At 44.1% G+C, this 25627-nt stretch overlaps 1 protein-coding gene across 5 annotated transcripts; it reads right to left on the reverse strand.

The window, feature by feature from the left end:
• Positions 1-1746: 1746 nt before the first annotated feature.
• On the reverse strand, positions 1747-23794 carry SERP2 (stress associated endoplasmic reticulum protein family member 2). 5 transcript variants are annotated; one of them, XR_014023777.1, is made up of 5 exons: positions 23305-23422; positions 23072-23189; positions 17778-17850; positions 8380-8602; positions 1747-2175 (listed from the first exon to the last, which is right to left on the reverse strand). XR_014023777.1 is itself a non-coding variant. In XM_081308080.1 (5 exons), exons 2-4 carry the CDS (start codon positions 23153-23155, stop codon positions 8414-8416), a joined length of 279 nt encoding a protein of 92 aa, XP_081164206.1. In that variant the 5' UTR covers positions 23156-23189; positions 23433-23794; the 3' UTR covers positions 1747-2175; positions 8380-8413. The 5 variants fall into 5 exon arrangements, 4 of the variants coding, with proteins under 4 accessions (XP_081164206.1, XP_081164204.1, XP_081164207.1 ...); XM_081308080.1 differs by lacking the exon at positions 23305-23422 and adding an exon at positions 23433-23794 and having other exon boundaries at positions 8380-8535; XM_081308078.1 differs by having other exon boundaries at positions 8380-8535.
• Positions 23795-25627: the final 1833 nt, after the last annotated feature.

Raw genomic sequence — 25627 nt, forward strand, 5'->3', positions numbered from 1 at the left:
TGTACAAAGCACTGGGTTCAATCCTCAGCACTACAAAAAAATAAAAATAAAAAAAATTAAGTAGACAAGAAAAAAATCTGAATGCATTATATATGGTGAGGATAGTGTTGTGTAAAACCTGTTTTCTTGGGTACATTGTGCTTCAGGCTACTGCCTATTTTTTACTATGCATCACAGTGAAAATATCAGTAGTCCCTGCCGTACAGCATAACTCAGCAATGACCCTCATTTTCTTACAGAAGCTGTCATTTCTGCTTGTAGAGGACTGATGAAAGAAGTCACCAGGGAGGGCAGACTGTCCTATGCAAGTACTTCAGGGAGGCTACCTGGAAACTAGTAGAAAACCAATTTGTGGATGATTGCATGACCTGGGGATAGAAATCCATCAGGGGCAGTTTTAGGGATGGCAGCGGCTCAGCCCACTGCACCTCTCACCTGGGATGGAATTGGGTTCTCTGGAGCTGGCTCTGTGGCTCTGGCTGCAGATACATTCCTTTTCTCTGAAATGGAAGTAACCATGCCCTTGAATACTGCTGTTTTGGAAATATTTGAATTTAAAAAAAAAGAAATTCTGTCCAATAAAGGATGAACCACAATGTTCCAGCAAGCAATGGCCTTTGATGGTGGCTTGATGGGTATGCTTTTACTGGCATCGGTGGAGAATAGAAAGGCCCACACCCAGGGCATCAGAAAAGGTATATGTAGGGACAGCTTTAAGGCAAGGGGCCTTTTTCTTCCATTTCTTGACAGGTCACTGGACTCCTGGTCCCTAGGCACAAGGGTGGCAGACTCTCCCTGGGGCTGTTGATTTTGGAGCAGTTCCAATACCCTCCTAGTGGGAAAGGAAGGAAGAGAAAGGAGGCGAGGTGCCTCTGAAGGGGAATTCAGAGGGTGGGAAGAAAGGAAGTTATGAAGAACATTGCTACAGGATCTGGTGTTAAAGACTCTGGTAAGTAAAATGCCCCAAATTCAAAGTGTGCACTTAAAACCCTTCCAGTTTTTGAGAGAAGCCCTGGCCATTCTGCCGCTTCCCTTTTTAAAGCTCTTACCAAGGTTAAGGAATGAAAACAATTGCTAATGCAAAGACGAAATTAAAAAATAAATATACTTAAATCTGCACAGGGCTTTAGTCCTATCGGAGGCCTCTGTGCCTTTCTCTGTGATTTTCTTTGGTGATAACACACTTTGAGAGGCTGTGGAATGTGGGCCAGGGAGAGGAGGGCCCCTAGCTGGGCCCCCCAATCCTGCCTGCTGACCACCCAGAGTGCTACAGGGCTCCTGTTCTGTCCAGGACTCTGAATCTGCCACAGCTGGGCCCTGGGGGTGGAGAGTTTTCACCAGGAGGCCTGTGACATCTGTTCTGTGCTCTGCGACAGACCACAGAGAAGATAACGGCTAGTCAGACCTTCACATGCATCGTAGATGCCTTTTCTGGACTGAGAAAAAAGAACGATGAAAAGCAAAACAAGACAAAAATATATTCATTAGAAAAGAATGAAAGTCAAATGTGTGGAAGATGCAAGGTCGCTGGAGCCCTTCAGGGTTTCATTCAGGCAAAGGACTTTGAGGGTCTGGCCAAGAACCTGCTGGGTAATCCCACATCTGGTTCCCTGTCCACAGATTCCCTGCGCCTTTTCCAGTAGCATCACGAGTTCTCCCACCTGCCCCAAACCCCCTCAAGCTATTCTGCTATTTCCCCCCCTTGGCTTTTGTCCCTGCAAACCCACACATGGCATAAGGTTGAATGAAGACATTTATTTGTAAAACCATTTCCCGACAGAGGAGAGATTGCATCGGTAGAAAGTAAACCAGCGGTCATTCAGAGGGCCACATGCACACATTAGTGAAACCAAGGGGGACCAGACAGACAGCACTGCTGCAGACGACCCGCGTGGCTACCAATCCCGCCAACAGAAAAGCAGAATGTCCTTTCCGCTGGAGGACACGGATTCACCTAGATGTTCTGTGAGAAGGCAGTTTGGTCTGACTTCCAGGCGGAAGTGGTCAGGGAACCAGTGGCGAAGCCTCTTCTCTATTCCACGTGGCCTGTTGGCTTCCCACAGATACCCGCCAAAGGCCTCCGTGGTCCTCCACCCTCCAGCGGGAGGGCGCAGCGTCAGATGCCCCGGCCTCCTCACATGCCCATCCTTATGCTCTGAATGATTTGAAAGATGGCTGAAAGAGGAAACCAAAACAGACGGCCCAGTCACCAGAGAGCACACGGCCAGAAACCCAACCCACAGCGCACCCTGCTTCTGCTGACCCCAGGGCCCTGGACGGGTTGGCCCACAGCTGATTAGATATTTCCTAACAAGGAGTTAAGTTAACAAGGGGTCAGTGAACTTCTTTCAAAAGGCAGCCTGGCTCTGTCTGCTGATGGATGCCTCTGGGATTTATAGATAACTCCTGCTAATTCCACTAGGAGCTAAGGCCAGAAACCCCTCCGGCGGGGACAGGAGAATTGGCCCCTTCCCCAGCAATATTCTGCGGCTGGGCTTTGGAGCAGAAACTGCACTCATTAAACAGGTCAGTGACTCTGCCTTTTCAAAATGGCCGTGACCTGTAAAATAACCAGCTCTGCAAAGGGAAGGAAGGCCAGGTGCTCCGAGCAGGCGCACAGCTGGGTCTCCGCTGCCCAAGCCTGTGCATCTCCTGGCTGCTGACGGAAAGGCGCTCTCACCCAGGGCAACGCTGACTCAATCTTTACCAGCTGGGGTGGTTGGGAGGGGGTGCTGGAATCCACAGAGAACTTCTGGATCCTTTGCTTGTTAGGGGAGAACCAGATAGAAAGCTCCCAGCCTGGTTCTAGCTACTGGGTTTCAAATGAGAGAAAATCCCCATTTCTCTTTTAAATCTTCCCTAGTGTTTGACAGTGGTCAAGTTTGCTGCAGACTATGATAATGATGATAAGAACAACTACCCTGTAGTTAAATGTTGTTGTTATTATTATCTATAAGGAGGCTGGGTGTCATCTCACTTAATTACGTGTAAAAACAGAATAAACACTGAGCTCTCAGGAGTCTTACCACTCCTCTGTTTCAAAAGGTCATCCTGGAATATATCCAGGGACATAGCTTCTAAGTAACCACAGTGAAACAGGGCTTCCCAGCCCTCAGGAAACGGCATTTGATAGTTTGTCATCTTACGTTAGTGAGCACCTAGGCTAGTGTGTAGAAATTTGGATTTTGTAATTTTTGCATATTATAATAAGATACTACTTATGTTTCCTATAAGCTTTATTCATACATATAGCCTGAAGATAAGTTTACAGAATATTTTAAATAATTTTATGCATGAAACTAAGCTTCATGGTGTTGAATTTTCCACTGTGGCCTCATGTCAATGCTTAGAAAGTTCTAGATTTTGCATTTTTGGATTAGGAATGCTTAATCTGTAATAAGTGCTGAGAATTGGGGTTGGGGAATACAAAGAAAAATACAGACTCCTGGTCTTTCTTGGACAGCTTGATTTCAAGGGTAGACAAAGCTCTAATGCATCTTTTTTGGCCATTTCTCATTTTCTAAAAGAAACACTGCATACATTACCACTGCCTTCCTAAACTGGAGATACCAGCCAGGGCATAGTGTTAACTTTTCATGAAAATTCAGTTTTGCCATAATCAAAACAATTGATAATATTCTGCTGTGATATTATTTTGGAGGACACACAGTGTTTGGTGCCCAAATAGCTCTGGATGGCAGTACTTCTGGGCTCTGGTTTCTATTATCATATTTTTTGTCTCCTTGTTCTTATCTCTGGTCACATCTCTGGTGTTACTACATTCCTCTGCAGTGGGCCCGCTTCTGTTATTTCATTGCTGCAGACTAAGCTTACACCAGGACCATTAGAATTAATGTGTAAAATTGAAATGACAGTTCCGTGTGGGCTGAGGGACTCTTCTGTAGATAAGGCGAATGAGTTGGTTCAATGACTTGTGATATTTAATTCTAGCTGTGCTCAGATGTTTTCTTGGCTAAGTTTGTGTTCCTGAGTGGGTCTTGACAGGGGTAGCTGCTGGATGCATGAGAAAGTAGCCTACCAAAATTTGCAAGCTTGCAGAAATATCTGATGGTTCTGTTCTCTACCGAGGCTGATGAGCAGCAAAGATTAAATAAGCGTCTGTATTCTGGTTCAGTGAGAATGCCAAGAAGCAGTTTTGTACATTCAAAACATTAGGAAAAAAATACATCTGCCATCCCTCAGACTTTGTTCTTGGGGTCAGGGAACCATCCTAATCTCAATAAACAAGATGACTTGAGAGAGGAATGTAAGGGTCAGATGGAAGAGCTACTACTGAAGAGCTGGTGACTGGATTAACCTCTTTGAGGTTGTTTCCTCTTCTGTGACACTAGGATCATGGTCTACCATAGGGATTAGGCAATATGACATATATGGAGGTTCCTTACACACTAAAGATTCAATGCATGGCCAGAGCTCTTGCTGTTATTACCACAGGCTGAGCATCCCTTATCCAAAATGCTTGGGACCAGAAGTATTTCAGATTTCAGACTTTTTAAAACTTTGGAGTATTTGCATATGTATAATGAGATACAGTGGGGATGGAACCCAAGTCTAAACATGAAATTCATTTATGTTTCACATTCACCATACACACAGGCTGAAGGTCATTTTGTACAATATTTTTGGTGCACCTGCAACCACTCATAACATGAGGTAAAGTGTAGAATTTTCTACTTGACACTCAAAAAGTTTCAGATCTTGGAGCATTTTGGATGTTGAATTTTTGGTTTAGAGATACTTGACCATGTGTAAACAGGAAGACCAGCTTTTTTTTTTTTTAAGTTGTAGATGGACATAATACCTTTATTTTGTTTTTATTTTTATGTGGTACCGGGGATCAACCCAAAACCTCACACATGCTAGGCAAGTGTTCTACCACTGAGCCACAACCCTGGCCCCTGAAGACCAGCTCTTAACTGTCTAACACTCTATAAAGTGTAAGCCTTAGGGAATTACCATAGTTCTGAGCCTTGTGTTCTCTGTTTATAAAACTGTGGAAAGTAAGTACCCCAAGGAATAAATATGATGACACAGGTATGTGGTCTGTTCATGCCAGATGCTCAAAAATGTTACCTCTCCCTTAATTTTGTCCTTAGACAAGAAACGGGCTGTAGGTTAAATAGGAACCAGCCTGTGTTTAAATCCATCATACTCCACATTGTTCATTCAAGACGTCAGAGGTTCTAGGTAATGATAAAGCCACTCAATTCTCTTTAAGGAACTGCTGCAAATCTCTCTAAAGAATCTTAGAGAAAATGTGCAAGTCTCAGAGTGAGTAGTGAGATGTCCATTAAAACAACTTACCTACCTCTTTGAGTCTGCTTTAAAAATTAAAGATAATTTTTGATTCTAATTGAATCCATAATGAGCATGTAAAAATCCAAGGTTTTTAATGTATTTATAGGTGACTCTTTAAAACTAACCCCTTTTGGAGAAATTGCTTTGAATGACAATGGACAGATGGTGGGCTTATTGTTCCTTTTTCCATTGTATCAATGTCTTGAAGAAGCTTTCCTCATTTTATACCAATTAATTAATTGTAATTCTGTGTGCCTGTCAATACTGACCTGCAGAGCAACCCTGGCCTTCTAAATGCTGACTTTCCGAGGCAGTGAAGGTTCAGGAAGGGAGCCAACAGTGAGTTCAAAGAGGGAAAGGAAGCCTGACAAGTTAATAACTTAACAGTGGGTGAACAAGCTGAGAAAACAGTGGAGCGGGCTTCGGGAGAGGGGCTGAGGGCAGCAGGACAGGAGGCAGGAGAGATGCCAAGGAAGGGAGGGACTGCAGGCATTCCAGGCCAGGGGACCAAGCCCTGGGCAGGCCACACCCAGAGGTTCAGAAGAGTTCCCCAGGAGAGCAGAAACTACCAGAATGAACAAGCCTTTGCACCCATCCACCTGCATTTGGTTCCTGGCTCTGGGACAGGGAACTTAGGTGACTGCAGCTCAGGTTTCTTCAAACTCTTAGCTTCAGCACGCTAGAACCACTCCCACCCCCAAATCGGACAAACCAGAACAGTCTGCCTGACCCCACAACTCTCATCACTGAAGTGTTCTCTTCCCCTTCTCAACCACTGCTAAAGAGCTGTCCACACACTCTCACCTTCTATACCTTCTATTCTGGCCTCAGTCCTCCACATTCTAGCTTCTGTCTTTCACTCATTGAAATCTCGTTTCCTGCAGTCACAAGTCGTGACCTTGGCATCCCTCGTGTAACAGGTCTCCCTTAGCTTCGTCTGGCCTTACTCTCCTTCTGACTTGACATTCCCTCCTGGAAGGTCCCTTCTGTCGTCTCTGGTTTCTGGTGGTCCTCCTTTTCTCTGGGATCACCTTCTCCACCTGGCCACAGAGCTTGAGCACTTAAGTTCCCTGGTGCGCCTCACTGGTTTTCTTCGTTTCCTCACATTCTTCTTTCTTCCAAAGCGTCAGGTCCTGACCCACAGTGTCGGTGGCCACTCCACTGCTGATACCTGACTCACGGACGTGCATTTACAGCCCCTTCTCCTCTGAGCCCTAAACTCCCACCTTCTACCATCTAACTGCTATCCTTACTAGGGTGGTTCAAAAGCACCTCAAACTCAACAGGATCTTTCTTCTCATGTTCTCTTCCACTGACAAAAGTGGTGCACTATCCTCCAACTTGTATGTAAACTGACCCTGACCAAGACCTGTGGATTTTACCTAAGAATCTTGGGATTATGTGCTCCCCTTTCCATCCCTGTAGATACCATCCAAGTCCAAGTTACTGACCTCCAGCTGGTCTGCCCTTGCTCCTCTCTTCAACAGTTTCTCCACACTGTGGTTAGAATTATTCTTTAAGTAAAAGCAAATTATATGATGTCACTCCTGTGTTTAAAGCACATCATAAGCTTCCTATTGCCCAGCCCTTGTTGAGGCCTCCTTGACTTGCAGATTCTGGCCCCTGTCGACACCAGATTCATTTTGTACCACTCTTTCCACTTGCTTGGGGTTACTCCTTCATAAAGGTCCTTGGTCTTACCACAGGGCTTTAACACATGCCATTCTTTCTCTGAAAGACCTTCTTTCACCTACCCCATAGCCTAGCTTCCTTTGTAAGAAGGAAGAGAAGCCTTCTTTGACCCCTTGAAGCAGAGGTTCTCAAACTTGAGCTTGCATCTCAATGTCCCTTGGGGCTATGTTAAATTTAAAAAATCAGATGCTACCCCCCCTGCTGGCCCCCGAGTTTATCATCCAATGGGGTCTGGGGTGGGGACTGACAATCTGTATTTCTAACAAGTTCACAGGAATGTTGAGGCTGTTGGTCTGGAGGTCACACTTAGAGAAGCACTTATTCAAAGGTATACCTTCACACTATATGCTTTCATAGATGTGTGCACCTCTCTTTCAAACACTTTCATAGCTAGGTTTCTACATGGTTTGGGGGTAATGCCTTGATTAACTAAACTGCGGGATAAGAGAAACCATATATGGCACAAAACAGATCCCTTGCAAATATCTATTGAATGAATGAAAGGTGAATAACTGCAAAGAGCACAGAGGAAAATACATTTTAAAAACCTCAAATGACTACTTTGCAAACCAAAAGAGTCAGCCTCAAATGGCTACCTTCAGGCCAAATGTCCCAAGAGCTTAGTCATTGGAGGAGAAGCCAAGTCATGACAGACTGTAAAGTCCTCAAAGCCTGTGACTGTGTTGTTCCAACCCAGTCCTACCCTGGAGACTGGCCTACCCCCCAGCTGCAAAGGCATGCCAGAAGGAAACAGGGATGATGTAACAAGTGGATCCCATAGGACACTGTCCGAAGCTGGGGCCCTGCCAGATAATGGGAGGCTTCATAAAGCCACTTTTATTGAAAATAAATAGTTGATGATAAAAGAGATCAAGGGAGTTACTGAGAAGAAAGATTAAGACAGACTAGTGGAATATCCTTTAGGAGGATAAGACAACCGTAAAAATCAAACTTTATTTTTCATTAAGAAAAAATGAAAACGATAAAAGAACTAGTAAAAAAAAAAAAAAAAGTACAGGCTCCCTGAGAGACAGGCAGAAATGTTAGGAGACAGGCGTGGCAAACGTGGATCGTTAAAGCTCTCTGAGAGATCAGCACAAAGAAAATCAAAGGCAAGATAACATATTCTGGTGGCATTTCTTGGTAGCTTCTCCAGAGATGGAGAAAAGGGAATAAAGAGAGATGCCAGAGACAGGTTAGGGCAGGAAGATGTTATAAAATGCACCTACTATTAGCAAAGAATGGGATGCCTTCTATCCACATTAAAATAGCGAAAACGTTCATCCAAGAAAGAGAGCCTACACAATCCTAAGTGCTCCACTGGGCACCAGGCAGAGGGTGGCACATAACAAGGAGGCTGCAGGTCACCTTGAGGAAGTCAATGGCTGGTGAGACGTCTTCTCTAGACTGTCCATCTTGGATCCTGAGGCAGGGCTCCAGGGCAGATGAATGGCCTCTGTCTTTCCTCCGGGGCTGTCCCATTCCTCAAGCACCCCATTTGCTGGTTGCAGGAGGTGACTCCCTCTGGGGGGTCACAGTTCCGAGAAAGTTCTGTCAGTCTCCAGGAAAGGCCAGTGTTTATGTGGTCAACCTGCAAACATGGTGGGTGAATTCAAGTCTGTCCTGGAGCAAGGGTCCAGAAAAGAGAGAGGGGAGTGGAGGCGCTGGTGGCCCAATCAAGACACAATCTATGGCTGGGATAAGGTTTTCTCCATCTGGGAGTAGACCTCGGATGGCTGGACATCTGGAACTTCTAGAAAAAGCACTTTTCTGGCAGAGGAAAATAGGGAATGTTTTAACAGGAGCTCTTTTCAATACACAGTCATATGCTAGAGGTCTAAAGTTAGTGGAAAACTTTTGCTCCATAGTACTTTTAAGGAAATAGTAAGAATGAGGGAATGTGGAAATAATAAGAAGCAGATGGGCTTTGGAGTCTTAGAAGAGCGAGGTCTGGGTACAAGCTCTCTCATTCTTTAGCTCTAGATGTTGGCCGATTTCCTCTATAACCTTAGTTTTATGGTCTGGAAAAGAGTGTAACAGCCTCTTTGTAAGGATTGTATGACTGGAATAAAACATGGCCTGGCCTTACAAAAGCAAGTCCCCAAGATACAGCAGCCAAAACTATGACTGACTCTTGCTCACACCCGTGGGCTAGTTTACAGAGTTCTTTCTAGAAATAAAGAAGAGGTTTTGGCTATCCCTGTGAAGGTGACACCACTGATCCTCTGGTTTACAGGCAGCTGGTCTGGACTCAGGCAGGTCCCTCAACATCCTGGAGTGATGCCCCCAACCACGTGCTGTCTCACCACCACACAGCAAAGGTAGGCATGTTCCCTTCTTTCCCTCTAAGCACTCAGAATCTTGGTCAGAACATTTTCATGGAGGTAGGAAGGTAGGGAGGCAGTGAAGGAAAGGCCACATACATCTCCATGGTAAGGGCAAACATTCAAAAGACCCTCAGCATGACTCGATTCACCACTTCACAGGTTAAATACTAACCCTCAGGATTAACAGTCATGAGGACCCAAGAGTTGGGAACCAGTCCCCTCCTCTCTAGAGCATGGCAGAGCTGAGGTTCAGAGTGGGCCTAAGTAACTTGGACAAGGCCACACAGGGGGTAAGTAGGTAGCAGAAACAAATTCCAGCCCAGGCAGTCTGGCCCTGGAGTTGGAGTTCTTAGCCACCTTCTAACTTCTCTCATGACACATGGACATGCTCACTTGATGGCTTTGAACCAACACATCCCCAAATAGAGACCTTCCTCAATTGTGTGTTCCTGGAAGATTTCAGAGAGCTGGCAGCAGTTCACAAAGGAAATATTCTCAGCTGTTACAAATGGTTCTATTCTGCCTTCTCAACCATAGGCTCAAAGATAATCACCATAAAAAACTGGTGTCCACATAAGGGCCACACAAGGAGTGAGGGACAGACAGCATCAGAAGAAATGGCTCTCTGGCCTCCCATGTGTCTCTGGCACACTCATGACTTGTGACTCCACATCATTCTTAACAAAAAATAGCCAATCTTCAGGAGGGTGAGGGTGTAGCCCTTTCAGAAATCAAGGGCAGGGGTCCCTCCTTGGCATCCGGGAAAGGAGGGAGCTGGACCACCTGATGTAGGAGGCTGAGCAGGAGGAGCTCAGTCCTGCAAAACATCTCAGAGAATCACTTCTTTACATCTGTTCTGAAAAGGTTGTCCTGAAAACGGGCCTGCCTGTGACATGATATCTGTCTCTACCAACCCCAGCTCCTGCAGGCAGAGTCCCTAGAGAGCACAGGAGGAGAGTACAGTCTGTTAACTGACAGACAAAAGAATGTCCCCACCCAGAAAGAGTGGAGCTGATCAGGATGGATAGCCCCAAACAAACCCGGCAGGTTATTTGCTGAAAAGGCTTCACTTTGTCATGACAAAGGCCAGACCCAGTTTTCTATTTGATGGGCAAGAAGGTCCAGATGGGTGCTCCTTGGTGCAGATGAGAATGTCAGAATATCCAGCAACACAAGGATATACACCACACACACACACACACACACATACACACACACACACACACACACACACACACCTCACTTCAACCACCACAGCTGCTCTTTAATTTGTTCCCCTTTAAGATTTGAACAAAATGTTCTTCAGCTTTAAAAAGCAAAAAAAAAAAAAAAAAAAAAAAGACTAAAAATCACTCACCCAGGTTTTTTTTGTTCTTAAAAAAGCACTTAATTTTTTCTCTGGTTATAAAAGTAATATATGCTCGTTGACAAATCTGTACTGTACAATAGGGAAAATGATGAAGAAAATAATGGTCACTAGATAATTCTGTCACCTGGGAGGTTTCCCTTTGATGGGGAAGCTTGTTAGTTTCAAGAATACCCTGGCTTTGGGAACCATAAAAATTCTCATAATCTCTAATTAGAAAAAGAATATCAGGGTTGGCCAGAGAGGAGAAATAGAATTAAAATTAGGAATACATGGGGGAGAAATAACCTGAGGGAGAACTAGGGCATGGCTGGTGTTTAACATATTCCCCCGGAGAATCCAAGGATGACGGGACTTAAATGGTGGCTCCCTTGATCCCAGCTGAAACCTTAATTGAGGCGTAAGGACGGAGGAAGATATAATCATGTGGCAAAGACAGTGTCTCAGATGGCTGCTCCCTGTCAACATACAGTGTCCCTGCATGGGCTCAGAGGACACAATAGTACTAAGAGACCACTAGAAACATGTCTATGCTGCCTGTAAATGACAAGATTGTCTGAACAGCAAATTAAGGAAAAGTCCTAATTTTACCAAGTCCAGTGGGCATTCCGCTCAAAAAGAAAAGGTGAAAGCACCTAAGGAGTTGGTCTGTGAGTACCAAGGCTCTAACATAAAATGTTTAGGCAATGGATAGCAAAGGGGTGGAAGGGGCCCTTCTGACCGTACCCGGTCGTGGCAGAGGTTACTGATCAACCGCTCCCCACTTTCCCATTGAGTCTTGGTGTGGCCTGAGAATCCACCTCAATAAGGCCTCCATGAGGAAGGACCACAGGGAGAGGGGGCGGGGAAAACCGCAGGAGTTAGGGCTTGGGGTACAAATAGTAGTTCACTGATGGCCTGTGGAAGACAGCAGTTGGTGTATGTGTGACAGTATCTTTGCAAGGAACAGTCTCACAGACATTCCAGATCTTGCTTGTCTCTGAGTCTCAAGATAAAAGCAAGCACCCTTCAGAAACTATCCAACCGTTCTCCAACGGGTAGGTTTTGAAACCTGGGACTGACAGTCAGGGGGAGCTGCTTATCTGGGGAGAGGCTCTGCTGCCTGCAGAAACAGAAGATAATCCTTTCATAACAAGAGAAGAGAAAATGGGCAAAATTTCTTAAGGAGGCACTTAAATTCCTCGGAGTTCTCTGTGGATCTGGATTTCAGGAGATCAAGTAGAGGCAAATCCAGTCAGTTCAACAGGCTCAACCAAAACAAAATCCCGGGTTAAGAGAGCAGGCACTTGATTGAGAAAGAGGTTTTACATTTAAAACTGACCACTAAATTAAACAAAATGCAACAAAACAAGATATGGCTCTCAGATATTCTGATTGGACATGGCACATCTCAAGAATATTCTGTTCCCACTGTTTTGCATCTAACAAAGAAAACATCTATACAAAACAGCTGCATGTTAGGGTTGCTTTAAGGAAATGAAACCCACATTTTATTTTTGATGCTTAATTTAAAGTACAAATGCAATTCTCTGATTTTTATCTGCATGTGGGTGCTTCCTTCTTTCTGTGTGGGGAGGATGCCGGAGTTCATTATATGGAGTAAATAGTGCTATCACTGAATGCCTTGGAGTGAAGAGGCAGACCTATGGCTTCTGACAGATCAAGCCCATTGTTTAAGGCTGGTTCTACCAATCAAGGGCACAGCCTGGGAGGATGGAAGGTACCCCAATGTGCAACCAACAGTCTTTGGAGTCTCCATTTTCTACAAGGACTAAGAAGACAGAGGTGGTAACTGTAGCTACAGGTTTTAAGTTTGTGATGGGCCTATACTTAGATCCCACAAACCGTTCAATGCCTGACAGCCTTTGTGGGGCTTCTTATCTCCATTTTCTTGATAAGAAAAATCAGTACCAAGAGGATTTGTAAATAACTTGTCCAAGGTCATTCAGCTGACAGTAAATCCAGCTTTGAACCCAAATCTGGCAGATTCCAAAAGTATCCTTCCTGCTGAGGCCTCTTATCCCACTAGTGCCAATTGGTCAGAGAAGTGTCTTGCCTGAGAGAGCTTTTGCAATCAGGGAAAGTGGAAATTTACTTACTCAGAAGAGGGCATAGTTAAGATAACCTCACTAAACCCCCTCTCTCTATGGTAATGCATTAGAGGCCAAGCGTTGGAGCTAGAAGGAAGAGGAGGACTAGCTGGATTCAGAAGTGGGGGCCATGGGCAGCCCCAGGAGGTCTGAAACTCCATCTGTTTTCTCAGCCAGGGGATGGCCTTCCTGGGTGCATGTTTGTGCCAGAGGTCTCTGAGTGCCTGGACTCTGTCCCCTCACTGTTCTCCTGATTTTTCTTCCTTTTCATAACCTTGCCCTCTTTTCGGCACCATTGGCATGAAAGGCATGTGCAGAGAACAATGCAGGCCGGAAAAAAAGAAGCTGAGAAGCCAAGGCCAAAAGAGGGTTGGCAGCATGTGACTCTTCATAACAAAAGGTTCGACAGACTTTTTACAGGTTTGTTAATCTGTTTTTCCATTTAAAATGAAGTAAGAGTGACCAATAAGTGGACATATTCTTAAGTGCCAACTTCTGTCAGTCTTAATTCTCTACCAGAATATAGCTAGAAAAATAGAGAAAAATGTGCATTTCTTACTACTTGCCTGACCTGAATATTTATTTACCCCAGGCACACTGGCACTATTTCTAAAAAGAGCACTTTACCCAGCCAATCACCAATTAGAAAAAGTGGGTTAATAGAGTAAGGTAATGAAAGCCACGAGACTTCCCAGATATTTCGATCAATGATCGACATCTTCATTCATATCAGATTTCATTTTTTAATTCAGTGTCTAGGAAAATATTCAAAATAAGAGTAATCACATGAGCTCAAAGAAGGCAATATGACCTCCAAGATGTCATTAGAACTTGGTGAGATGGAACATTCGCCTGGCATAGGAGAGTATCATGCCCAAAGGAGAGAGAGCAGATGGAAAGGGACAGGAAGGAGTGTTGGTCTTCAGGGACATGGGGATCCCCCCAAGAAGCTCCAGTGCACTTTGTGTGAGCCTGGCAGGTAAGAGCAGGATTAGTGTGCTTATTGTAGATGGTCAGGTCACACAGGTGTGGGAGGGAGCAGATCGTTCCTACTTTGGATGACAAAAGTGGAACGGAGGCCAGACACCCCCAAGAGGAGGGCTTCAAGCTGCCTAGTGCTTACAGGAAGCCTCATTAGCTAAAGCAGAGTAGCTGCTACATGGTAGGACTTGAGGAAATTGCATTCTTTAAAATGTAGAGAAAAGATGGGTAGGAGCTTGTGGACTGTGACTCCCCCTAAAGGAGTAGGCTTTGCAAGATGAAATGAACTGTGACTAATCCCAGAGAGGTGGCAACTGGGAGAGATCTAAAGGAGCTATTGTGTTTTTCATGACATGTTCTGTTTAGAAAAGGACAAGTGTACAAAGATAGAAGGAAGGGCACAGTACCAAGGACAAACTGATAAGAGTGACACATTTCTGTGAGAACGATGCCCAACTTAAGCCGAGGCTTGCAAAAAAAAAAAAAAAATGCTAGCAAAAAAGAAAAAAGGGCAGAGGTAGATTATTTTTCATTAAGATTTGAAAAGGAATGAGGCCCAGTCTTAGGGATCACGGTGGTGTGTTTAAAGCGGGTAGTGAAAGTAAGACAACTCGACTCCTGTTTATGTCTAGTCCCTCTGAAAGGCAAAATGGTCTTCTGACTAGAAGGGCTTAAAGAAGTACTGTTAAAAGAACAGTAGAAGGCCTTGGGGTGTAGCCCCATGGTAAAGTGCTTTTCTAGCACTCACAGGGACTTGGGTTCCCAGTACCGAAAAAATAAAATATAATAAAGCACTGGGCAGTAAGGGAGGGGTGTGGACAATCAATAGGTGGGATCTCCTCTTAGCCACTTCAGTCCAAATCTCCAGCCCTGAAGCCTCACATCCCAAGGTCCATGCAAACCTAAGGAGGGGATATCAGAGCCAATGTACTTGATCCCTGAGAGACTTCTAGAAGAGTTCCAGAAAATTGTTATCAGCAAATGTACCAATTTACCCAAGAAAGAAAGATGTAATTCTGCTAGAAAAATTGTAGGCCATATAATTTAAAGAAGGTCCATAAGCCTTTTGAAAAAGAAGAGATGGATTTTGAAAACTAGCATGGATTTTGAGAAAGAAGCAAGACAAAAAGGCTCTGCTGGCATTGTGCCTTATAGGGCCTCCTAAGAGGGCAGATTGGGGAAGTCTTCATAGAGTTACTAGGTATCTTGAAATAAAAAATGACACAACTATTGGCTCTGTATCTCTTTAGATTGAGGACAATAGGGACATGTGATCACCACGATCCCCAGGCTTAGCTACCCGGCGACTGGGTTTCCTACTTTCTTGGCCTGGCCTGCCATCAAACCTCTGTGCTGGCACCACTTCAGCTTCCCTTCTTTGGAATCTTTTTCCCCACCCGCTTTGTCTGGTTGGTTGTTCCAAAACTCAACTCAAACAGCACCTCCTCTAGGAAGCTTTCTCTTTGGGCCCCCCAAGAGGCAGAAGTCCCTTATCCAAATAGGCCAAGCACTAGGGTCACTATCTGGTGCTGTCTCCCTGGGCTGCACCTGACAGCTCCCTTCTCTGCCTCTCCAGGCACCTGCAAGCTCCCAAGGAGGGGATTTGTATTTCCAAAGCCCAGCACAGTGCCAGGCACCCAGCAGACCCTAAAGACATGGCAATTGTTTGAATGAGTTTTACTTAAGGTTCAAAGTCAACCAGAAGGAGATTGTGTCCCCTGGACTTCTCTGAGTCCAGACTTTTCTTTAGTGATATGGAGGTCTGATATTCTTTCAGAGGCTATAAAACTGGGATAGAGAAGAATAATTAGATAAAAGGCTCAAGGTTCACAAGCTATGTACAGACTGGTCATAAAACCTAAAAACAGAGATAACTTTTTATATTGTTTTTTTTTTTTAAATTTTCCTGTGGCATGCTAAAGGGACAGAGTTTTTTTTTTTTTTTTTGGGGGGGGGTGAAAAATCAGAGAGAAATGGGAAGCAATACCTCACAGCTGATTACATAGGTACTGATGAAAAGGCTGCATTAAATTACCACATTCCTTGTAATTTTGTCCAGTGATATCAGCTATGTATTGTTAATGGTGGATAATACAATGAATATATCATGTAATGTCACCAGTCATACTGCATATTATAAGGTAATATTAGTAAGCCGTTTGTTATGCATGCTTGTTTATGTTTCCAAACTTTATGGACATTCTGTGGAAAGACAACTGACAGTTAACAACAACTTTTTATCAGAAATAATTATGAAGCTTTACATTAGGTCTCAAAAAAAAAAGTGAACTAGTTATCCATCTGTCTGTAGCACCCACTTTATGGCAAATACTATCCTAGGATCAACAAACTTAGTATAATGTAAATACTGCCTTTGTGTATGGGGGGATGGATAATAATTAAGTAAATGACATAATTTCAAATGCTGATGATGGCCATAAGGAAAAAAAAAAAATATATATATATAGGGGAGACCTTGGGACAAGGAGATACACGTAGACATAGATGCATCTTTGATATTTGCAGCAAGTTTTTGTGAGGAAGAGCTGAGTGGGACTTAGTTGGCTGATAAGGGCCATTAAAAAAAAAATGACAGTTAAAAAAAGTAGGTCTTGGTTACATTAATAGAAGCAGAGTGGTGAAATCCTGAGTTATGACAATGCTAGGTCTCTGTGGCAATTACACTACTTCTAGACCACCTTCTGCCAATGCTATACTTTGAGAGAGTCATTGAACATATCTGGGGGCGGGTGGTGGTGTTCAGAAACCACATCTTACGAGGCAAGGTTGAGAGAACCAGGAATTTAGTCTGCAGAAGGAACCACGAGGCAGACATTTTCAAAATAGCTGAAGATCCAAGATGTCCAGAAGAGAATGAGTCCATTCTGTGTTATTCTAGGATCCAAATCCAAAATACTTAGAAGACAATATAGTGTAGTTCAAAAACAGGGGAGATGTTTCTAGTAGAATTAGTAGGCATGGAATTGCTTTTTGAAGAAGTGAACACCCTATTTCCAGAAGTATTCAGAGATCGGGTCAATAACTATTAAAAAGAGTGATGAGGGATTCCTACATTGAGCAAAGGATTTCCTTCAAGGACATAGCTTGGGAATGAGGTAGAGCTTTATTTCTTTGAGTGAATGATTTTCTCATCGTGGAATGGCAAGTCCACTTTAAAATATTTCAACTACAATCAACAATAACACTAAGTACTTTAGATCCCTCCTTCCTCTTAAGAGCTTTGGTTTCCTTTGAAAAGTGGTGTCCTGAAGATGAAGGAACTGATGGGTTGTTTGTGATGGGCTTTTTTGTCTTTGGGATGTCTTGGCAGAGGCCTGAGCCTATGTTGGGAGACCTGGAATTCTCACCTTCTTTGTCCTCAGCAACTGAGAGATGATGGAAGGGATGGGGATCCTTAAGGCATGCCCCATGTTTAGAAGTGACCTCCACATACCAGAATTACAGAAACCCAACATACGGGGACTAGGAGCCATGCTGAACCCCCACTAACAACATGTAACTAGGAACACTGCATGATGCTTTCACTCATCTCCTCTGGGAGTCCTGTTAAGTTTGGCTCTCTGCACTTGCCACCTTCCAGTGGCAAGTGACCTGCATTTTATGGCTCAGGTCGAAGGCTCAGTTCTATCCAGGGGATCTACAGAACTCTCATAAGGCAGCCACCTCCCCCGCTCTTTGGAATGCGGACTTATCTTGGTATTCCACATGCTCTTTTTCAGGCTATGTCCACAGAGTGAGTTAACTGAACTCTTTCGTGCATAGAGTCAACTTAATTGCTCAGTGTAATTATTTTATGATTATGTTTGATAGTGTAACAGTTCTATCTTTACCCATATTTGGAACAGAATCTAAACAAAGATTAAGGCTTAAGGCAGTGATTAACTTCAATCCCAGACCAAATTATTTTTTATTTACTTGGTGAATAAAACATTTTGAAGGACAGTGGAGAACATGGGATATAAATTCAGTGAAATACCATACCTGAGCCACAGACAACAAAAACGAACAGTGCCAACAGCCATGGTCCTACAGGATATTTCTCTTCTTGCGGCCTCTATGAGAGAATGGGAAAAAGTAAAATTAGGTTTATTGATTCCATAAACACTTATTGAGAACTACTAGGCATTGAGCTAGGTGCTGGGGATTCTACTGTGAATGAGACAGATTTGGTCTCACTCTTTCTTATTGACAGATATAGATGAATAAAGTTAATTGTAAAGGATTGAGATAGGTTTGAAAAAATTTATCCACAACCTATTAACACCCACATAACTCAATGAACTTGGTAGTTTTCAATTTTAGGCACAGATGGGGCACAAATACAAACTAATACAGAGGTTTTGGAGATGATATTGATAATTGCTTCCATCTGTTAAAAGCACATTCCGTGCCAAGTACCAATAGGCAGTCCACATCTATTATCTCCAGCATGCACATCTCAGTATAAAGCAAGTATGATGATGATTTCCACTTTGTAATTGAGAAACTGAGGTTCAAAGTTTGTTAACCTGAGCAAGAGCTGATATATAATTCTTTACAGAGCCTTGGTGTTTTACTCTCTAGATTTTTAGCTCTCCTGCACCTGTGTAGCCCAAGCAGGATCAGAGAGCACAGGCATTTTCTCAAACCCTTTCATATGTTAAGTTTTTGAAAGTCAGTGCAGTAGAAATCCTTGGAATAACCAAAGCACCCAGCAACAGTGGATGGATGTGAGGGAAACAGCATGCTGGAATAACCGCCCCTCAGCCTTACTGAAGCTTGAACTTTGGAGAAATCTCTGCATTCTCTGGCAAAAGAAAGCCACTGCTTTATCTGCAGGAACACAATCCTACCTACCTCCTGGGGTCTTCTCAAACCAAGAGCACAGTGGTAATCAGAATGTCCCACTAGGTCTATGTTTAAGTGGTCCTTAAAACCAAACCAGTCAATGGAACAAGCACATTTTCTGGTGAAGCATCAGAAAAACCAATGACTTAGCAAATAAAAAGGGAGAAGAAAGAATGAAAAACAGCAAAGGATTCACTATTCCCTCATTAGGTTGAGCAGAAGATAAGCTGTAATCAATATAAGTTAAATAACACACATACCCCTCACAGGGCAGGGAGAAACATACTGGTAGAGTAAATATATTGACAAAACATTTACTGGTGGTAGAAATCACAAAATACAATTTTGGATTTTGATTAAATGTGTTGACATTTTAAAATATAATCAACTTTATAGAATTTGGGCTAAAAGTTTCATATGTGATTTTCATATGAAAATCACAGCTACACATTTACACACACTGAAGGTATATCATATTAGTATTTTTTTTTTTAAATGAGCAGTGCTGTCATCAATGATGAAATTTTGGGATATGCTAAACAAGTTTTAGTAATGTTTCTAACAAAGAAAGTACAATCTTCCTTTGATTTTCATTGTAGTGACCTTCCTGTAAAATTCATTATTGTTAAAACTGGAAAACACAGGTTGCATTTGTACATAATATGGAGTTATGTTCTAAGTTCATGTAAATAAAAACTTTCAACTTTTAAAAAGAATTCCCTCATTTTATTATGAATCAGGCAACAATTTGTTCTCAGTTTTCCTGTTACATTCTAAGCCTTTCCTCTTCTGCTTCACCAGTCACTTGTATGGCCGTGAACTTTTTTCTTGACAGTACATATAATCATTACATATGATCATTTATAGCGTTTTATTTATTTCTGTTACTATGTGTTTAATGTCTGTCTCTTCACTAAACTGGAGGCCCCACCTGGGCAGGCTTTGTGTCTCTTTCAGGTATTCAGGTATTTCAGGTATTCAAAGCCTGACACAAAATTTAAATGTAGCAGATAACACATGTTCTTAGGAGAATCAATAAAATACAATTTCATTTTAGGAAGAATAAAGTCCAGATCTAGGAAATGTCTTATTTTTGTATTAGTATTTTTTTATTGGGGCGGGGGAGGATATACCAGGGATTGAACTTAGGGGCACTCAACCACTGAGCCACATCCCCAGCCCTATTTTGTATTTTAGTTAAAGACAGGGTCTCACTGAGTTGCTTAATGCCTCACTTTTGCTGAGGCTGGCTTTGAACTTGTGATCCTCCTATTCTCAGCCTCCCAAGCTGCTGTGACCACTACAGGTGTGCACCACTGCACCTGGCTGTATTAGTACTTCTTAAAGGAGAAAGGGTTATCCCTACATTTCTCTTAGTAGAAAGGTATATTTGTCAATGACCAAGGAATAAAGCCATTCAATCTCTGTTCTTGATAAGCCTGTACCTATCCTCAGTTACACTTGTACCTACCCTCACCTTACTTAGTCACACTGCAAGGGAATAATAGGCTGTTGCTCTTGACCAGACAAGGACAAAAATCAGTCTATGAATTGCGTAAGATAACTTTATTTGTGTCAGTCTTCAGTACTAAAGACCAGGTCAAGCTCAGATTAAGTAAATAATACAGATATTAATAAAGTTACTGGAACAAAGTGTGACATTTACCCTTCTCTGCCCTCCAAATAATTTGTCATAGTTAGTCATTTTAGCTCTATTTCCAGCAAAGTCAACAAGTGAATTCAGGAGCCAGTAAATGAATTATTGGTCTAGCATAGATATCAAGCGGAATGTTTTGTTTTTTTACTTGCAAACAAATACAAATTATCAGCATGTAGAGCTTGAAGCACATGACACAAAAACCTTTCTGAGGATATTCTTTAGTGAATCAATATTATTTTGGGACTTTCAGAGCTCATGAATACCTGGCTGTTCATAATACTGATACATGCATATCTGAGAGCTTTGGGTTTCTATTGTTTGGAAAGAGCCAGTGCAATCCCAATGGGACGACTCACATAAACCTGAATCTATTGCTGGGAAAGGAATGGGAACAATAGCAATTCTGCAATTGACAGGGTTCACTTCAAACATGAGGCTCAAAAATGTCAGGGGATGGCTTTCCCTGTATTAAGATACTGGGAAGGCAACCTGGAACTCTGTAATTTAAATTTCCCTCCCATTCTGGAGGAGTTACTACTATACAATCACAAAATGAGTATTCTATTTTTCTGTTTCTTTATTAATCTGCTATCTGGGAGGAAAAAATATTAATTTGCCCCATAGCTGCCAGCTAATAATGATACTGAAGGTCTGCATACAGTTAAAGGGGAAGTTTGAATTTTCATTTGGAATCCCTAAATATGTTCCCATTTACTGAATTTCATACTGAGTAAGTTGTCTTCTGCAAGTTACTTCTATCAAAGTATAATCATATTGGACTTGTAATTGAGAAAATGAGATTTAGGATTTATAGAGATTCTTTTTGAAAGAGAATTTCATTTTTCTTTTTGGATGCTGACCCATTTACAGTAAAGTTAACCAAAAGTCTCTCCAACCAATTGAAAACAAACATTTATTGTGGCTTGTTTGGAAACCTTTCATTACAAATTTAGTTGGGCCATTTAAAAACCCTCATAGGCGCCAGGCACTTTCAGAGCCCCCCTGCCACCCCGTGCTATGTCAGAACCTATTAAATACACTCATATCGCACATTAAATATAATTTAAATGTAGCTCTGAAATTTGAGTTGAGTTGAATTGCAGGTGACTGGTTACATTTACTAGATATTTAAAAGCGTTTTCCCAATTTCCCCATTTTCTTTTCTTATTTAAGAGCCAAAATTTTTGTTATAGGTCCCACACATTTTTTAGTAGTCTTGAAAACAGCTAGAGGTGGCAGACACAGAGTCTACCAAGCTTAATGGATAAAACAGCTGTGCAAATTAGTCTTACTTTGCTCTTATTTTGCAGTCAGATAAGTTGTCAACTGAGATCAATTAACAACTGAACTCTGGTTCCTTCAATCATTAGAAAAAGCCACACATCTAGATATTTTCACTGTGTCAGCAAGTAGGTCTGATACTTTGAGAAGGAAAATTTGATCTTCCTAGGAACACAGACCATGTGTGCTGTAATATCAATCAAAATTCGTTTTTCAATGTCAATTTGTGCCACAACTTTTTTTTAGTAAAAATAAATAGGGAAAACATAGATCTACATGAAAAATGGTTCCAATTTGATGGCACACTGGCATTTTGGTGCCCTAATCACAGCTAAGTTATGTAATACCCAAGTAAGAGAATTTTAAGGATCACTGAAGCCTCAGATTGTGCATAAAGCTCTGAGTAGAGTTTGAACCTCTATGACAATACTTCTTGGTTTTGCAAGAATTCAGTGTGATGATTGCAGATTCAGCTTTTTGCTCAGTTAATCAAACCAACGTAATTTCTTTGTCTAAAAGGAATTGCCTCATCAAGTCTGCAAGCGTTTCCAGCCAAACCCCAAGCTTCAGCTGGACTTCCACTCAACTGGATGGAATAATGGATTCCAGGTGCCTTTGCTCAGACTTGGAGACCAACTCTGTCCAGCAACCATCCATTTCATGCCTCTGTCCAAAAGATGCACAGGCCTGGCGTCTTCCGTTGAAAACAATCTGCTTTACCAAGTTAAATCCTCATGCATAAGGCACAGGTTTTACTTTAGATTTCGGTTGTAAAGCTTTAATCTACAGCTCTGGGAGCACAGAACCACTGGCAATAAACTGGTCTTTAAAGGTTACACCATCAGAATTAGCCTGAATTCACAGGGCAAACAAGAGTAATGTTGCACTTAAACTTCAGCCTGGTGGCAGCAGGAACCCACCCCCCCCCCCAAAAAAAAAAAGATGAGGGAAATGTGGATAGGAATCTCACTCCTAGACACTGAGCTCTTTCAACACACAAAGGGGCTGCAAACAAAACCCTATCATGGTGTGTGTGTGTGTGTGTGTGTGTGTGTGTGTCTGGGAGGGAGAACAAGGGTGGAGTCTGGAAGAGAGAGATCTTAAATGGCCTCTATTACCCATTCGTTTATTCATTCATTCAACAAACATTCTAGCACCTACTAGCTTTGGGCCCTGTGTTCATGCAGTTGGCCTTACTGTCCCCTAAGGAGGTGGACTTCCAAGGACGACGTCCCAATTCTCTCCTGGGACTGCCCCCTCGCCTCCAAGGTAGCCCAGGCGGCCACTCCCAGAGGGGCCACGACCAACCAGGGCCATCTCCGCCCACGAGGCCGCCAGGAGAGAAGTCCGCGCCCCCTGATCCCCGACTCTGCGGGACCCCGCAGGAGGGGCAGCCCGGAGCCCGGAGCCGGGAGGCCGGGCCCTGCGCCCGCAGCCCGCCCGCCCTGCTCGGCCCCGCCCCGCCGGGTCCTGCCCGGCCCGGCCCGGCCGGCGCGCCCCGCCTTACCAAGGTTTTGGCTACGTTCCCCCTCTGGGTGATGTTTTTGCTGTGCTTCTCGTTGGCCATCCGGATCCGCTGTTTGGCCACCATGGCTTGGGCGCTTTGAGACGCTCTCGAGTCCCACCTGCAAGGATCCCCAGCGTTAGCCCCCCGCGACAGGGCCGAGCGCGTCCCGCCGAGGCCCCCGCGGCCCTCCCGGGCGCTGCAGGTGGCAAGGCGCGGCCCCGAGCCCCGCTCACCCCGCTCCCGGAGCCCCAGCGAGCCGGCTCCAGAGAGAGGCCAGCGCCCGGACGGAAGTAATCTCTCATCTCAGGAAACCCTCTCCGACTTCCTCGCTATCCTTCCGGTCCCCCCGGCCGCTACCCACCCAGCTCGGCCACCGAGGCAGGAGGCAGGCGCGGCCGGGAGTCCGCCCGCAGCGAGCCGCCGGAGCGCAGCGCGCAGAGCCGAGCCGCCGGAGCCCGGGCCCCGCGGAGCCGCTGTCCTGCGGCCGAACGCGGCGGGGCCGAGGGTTCGGGTGGCCGCGGCGTTTGTGAGCGCGTGGGGGGTGGGGGCGCGACAACCCGAGCGCCCGTGGGCCCGCGAGCCACCCCAGGTCGGGGAGGAACTGGGCTGGCCGCGCTTGAGGTGGAAGGATGGACCTGAGGAGGCCGGGCCCGGGGCCTCGAAAGTCACAGAGACCCCCACCCGGGCTGGGCCCGCACTGTTGGGAGACAGTCCAAAAGAATCTCTCCTTCAGGGTCCCAGGAGAAGGGCCCTGTGTTTCTCCAGCTCTGCACAAAGGGACCCAGTTGTCAAATGCGAAGAGGAGACGGGAAGCCTTCGTCCTGAGAGATGAAGATCAGGGGTCCTGAGGAGAGTTAGGACAGGCCTTCTTGCCTAGGTAGTTGTGCGAGTTACAGGGAAGATGGGCCAGAGACAAATCTAAGCAGAACACGAGGGGCTATGGAGAGGTCTTGGGCCTGTCCCTGGGGTTGGATTAGGTGCCAAACCAAAGCCAAAGCAATTGCCTTGGCTTTCTACTACCCTGGGGCAATTAGACCTTCCTCCAGCCACTCTTGTTTCAGGGGCTTGAATGTGGACTCCAGACTGAACTGGGAATTTCCCTGCAGTAGAAGGATACAAACAAGGGTTTGAGTCTCCCAGACCCTGGTGTTAGAACTTCCCAGATTGCCTAAGCAGGGGTCCAGGAAAGGGGTTCATTTGCTCACTTTTCCACCGCTGAACACACTGGAGTTAACTCTTCCTTGCTCAAAAGGAAAAGTGGGGAAACACCCTGGCAGATGGAAAGTTGTGACCCAAGGTCAGGGTAGGGCAAGGCTAGCACCCCCAGTGTTGGAAGAAGAGCTATGGCCTGGACCAACTTTGACTCATGCAGCTCTGGCCCTCCTCTTGTGGCACCACCAGCTGGGTTTCCACAGGGTCTTGTGTGGGCAAAATTCTCCTATGTCAGTGGGAAGTTAGGAAGAACTCTCCTTTGGGGCCCTTCTCTAAGCTAGTCCCCTTCCCCATTTTTGAATGAAGTGTCTTTCATTCAAGCTTCAGCACAGGCTGTTCAGGGCTATTGGTTTAATCCAGAGGATAGGGCATTATTAGTTCCATCCTTTTTTCCTTCCTTCCTTCCCCCATCCCTGCTCCTCTGTATTTCATCTCTAGAAGTCAGTTCAGTTTGAAATTAGCTTAGCTTCCATTGACTTCTTAACCATTGCCACCAACTTCACCACCATTATTGCAAGGCCACATACCCAAGTGTGCCCCATTCTATTTAGTCCTACGCTTTTAACACTCTGTTTTTGTTTTTGTTTTGAGGGGAGGGGCATCCAGCAGTGTCACTTTCAGAGCCTGGATGTGATATGCCTCCCAAATGCCCGAGGAGGAGGCAGGGGCAGACCCTCCCCAGAGCTGAACAGAATCCAGGCTCTGAGGGACATTCAGAGAGAGATTTGATAGAGGTGGTTTCCCCTTTGGACTTTCAGGCAGGAAAATGTCCTTGGCTGAAAGAAGCTCACTTTCCTACAGCCCCAGGTGGGCAGCATTGATGGGGAAAATTTATTTCTTGACCCTTAACTTCTGCTTGTTACCTTTTTACTCATTTTGATTAATTTTTAAAATTATAAATAGACTGCATGATCACAGAAAGCAGTTAAATGGAAACAGGAAATATTTTCTTCCACTCTATGAAAATACAATGCACACTCTTCTGCCACTCTCTTTTCTTGCTTATAGATAATATCACTATATAGTAGTTCTCTCTTTTTTGTGGTAGTATTATGTCCCATAATATGACTGTACAAAAATATATTAAACTACTGGTGGGCGGTTATTTTCAGTGTTGACAGCAATGCTTTAGAGAATATCACTGTATGTACATCTTTATATACTTGTGCAAGTACATCTATGTGTGATATTGCATATATTTAGTCTTCATCAGATTTCTTTACTTAAAACTCCTAAAATCCTTGGAATCTCTGGAGTGATAAGAATCTCTCTTGTATGCTAATGAGATGACTAGTGCTGGGGACCCCTAGATAGCCTTATGATTAGGGCTGATCACCAGAAAGA

This window comes from Spermophilus citellus (assembly GCF_964194105.1).
Source record: "Spermophilus citellus genome assembly, chromosome: 1".
NCBI classification, from domain to species: Eukaryota; Metazoa; Chordata; class Mammalia; order Rodentia; family Sciuridae; genus Spermophilus; species Spermophilus citellus.

Bases quoted from the DNA above. Each gene is read 5' to 3' on its own strand.
- SERP2 (XM_081308078.1), bottom strand. From the start codon at position 23,373: ATGAGAGATTACTTCCGTCCGGGCGCTGGCCTCTCTCTGGAGCCGGCT. The intron at 8,536-17,777 runs GTATGGTATTTC...GTGACCCCCCAG, and splicing joins TTTTGTTGTCTGTGGCTCAG to AGGGAGTCACCTCCTGCAAC. The intron at 2,176-8,379 runs GTGACCTGCAGC...TTCCTCTTTCAG, and splicing joins CAGCCATTGACTTCCTCAAG to CCATCTTTCAAATCATTCAG.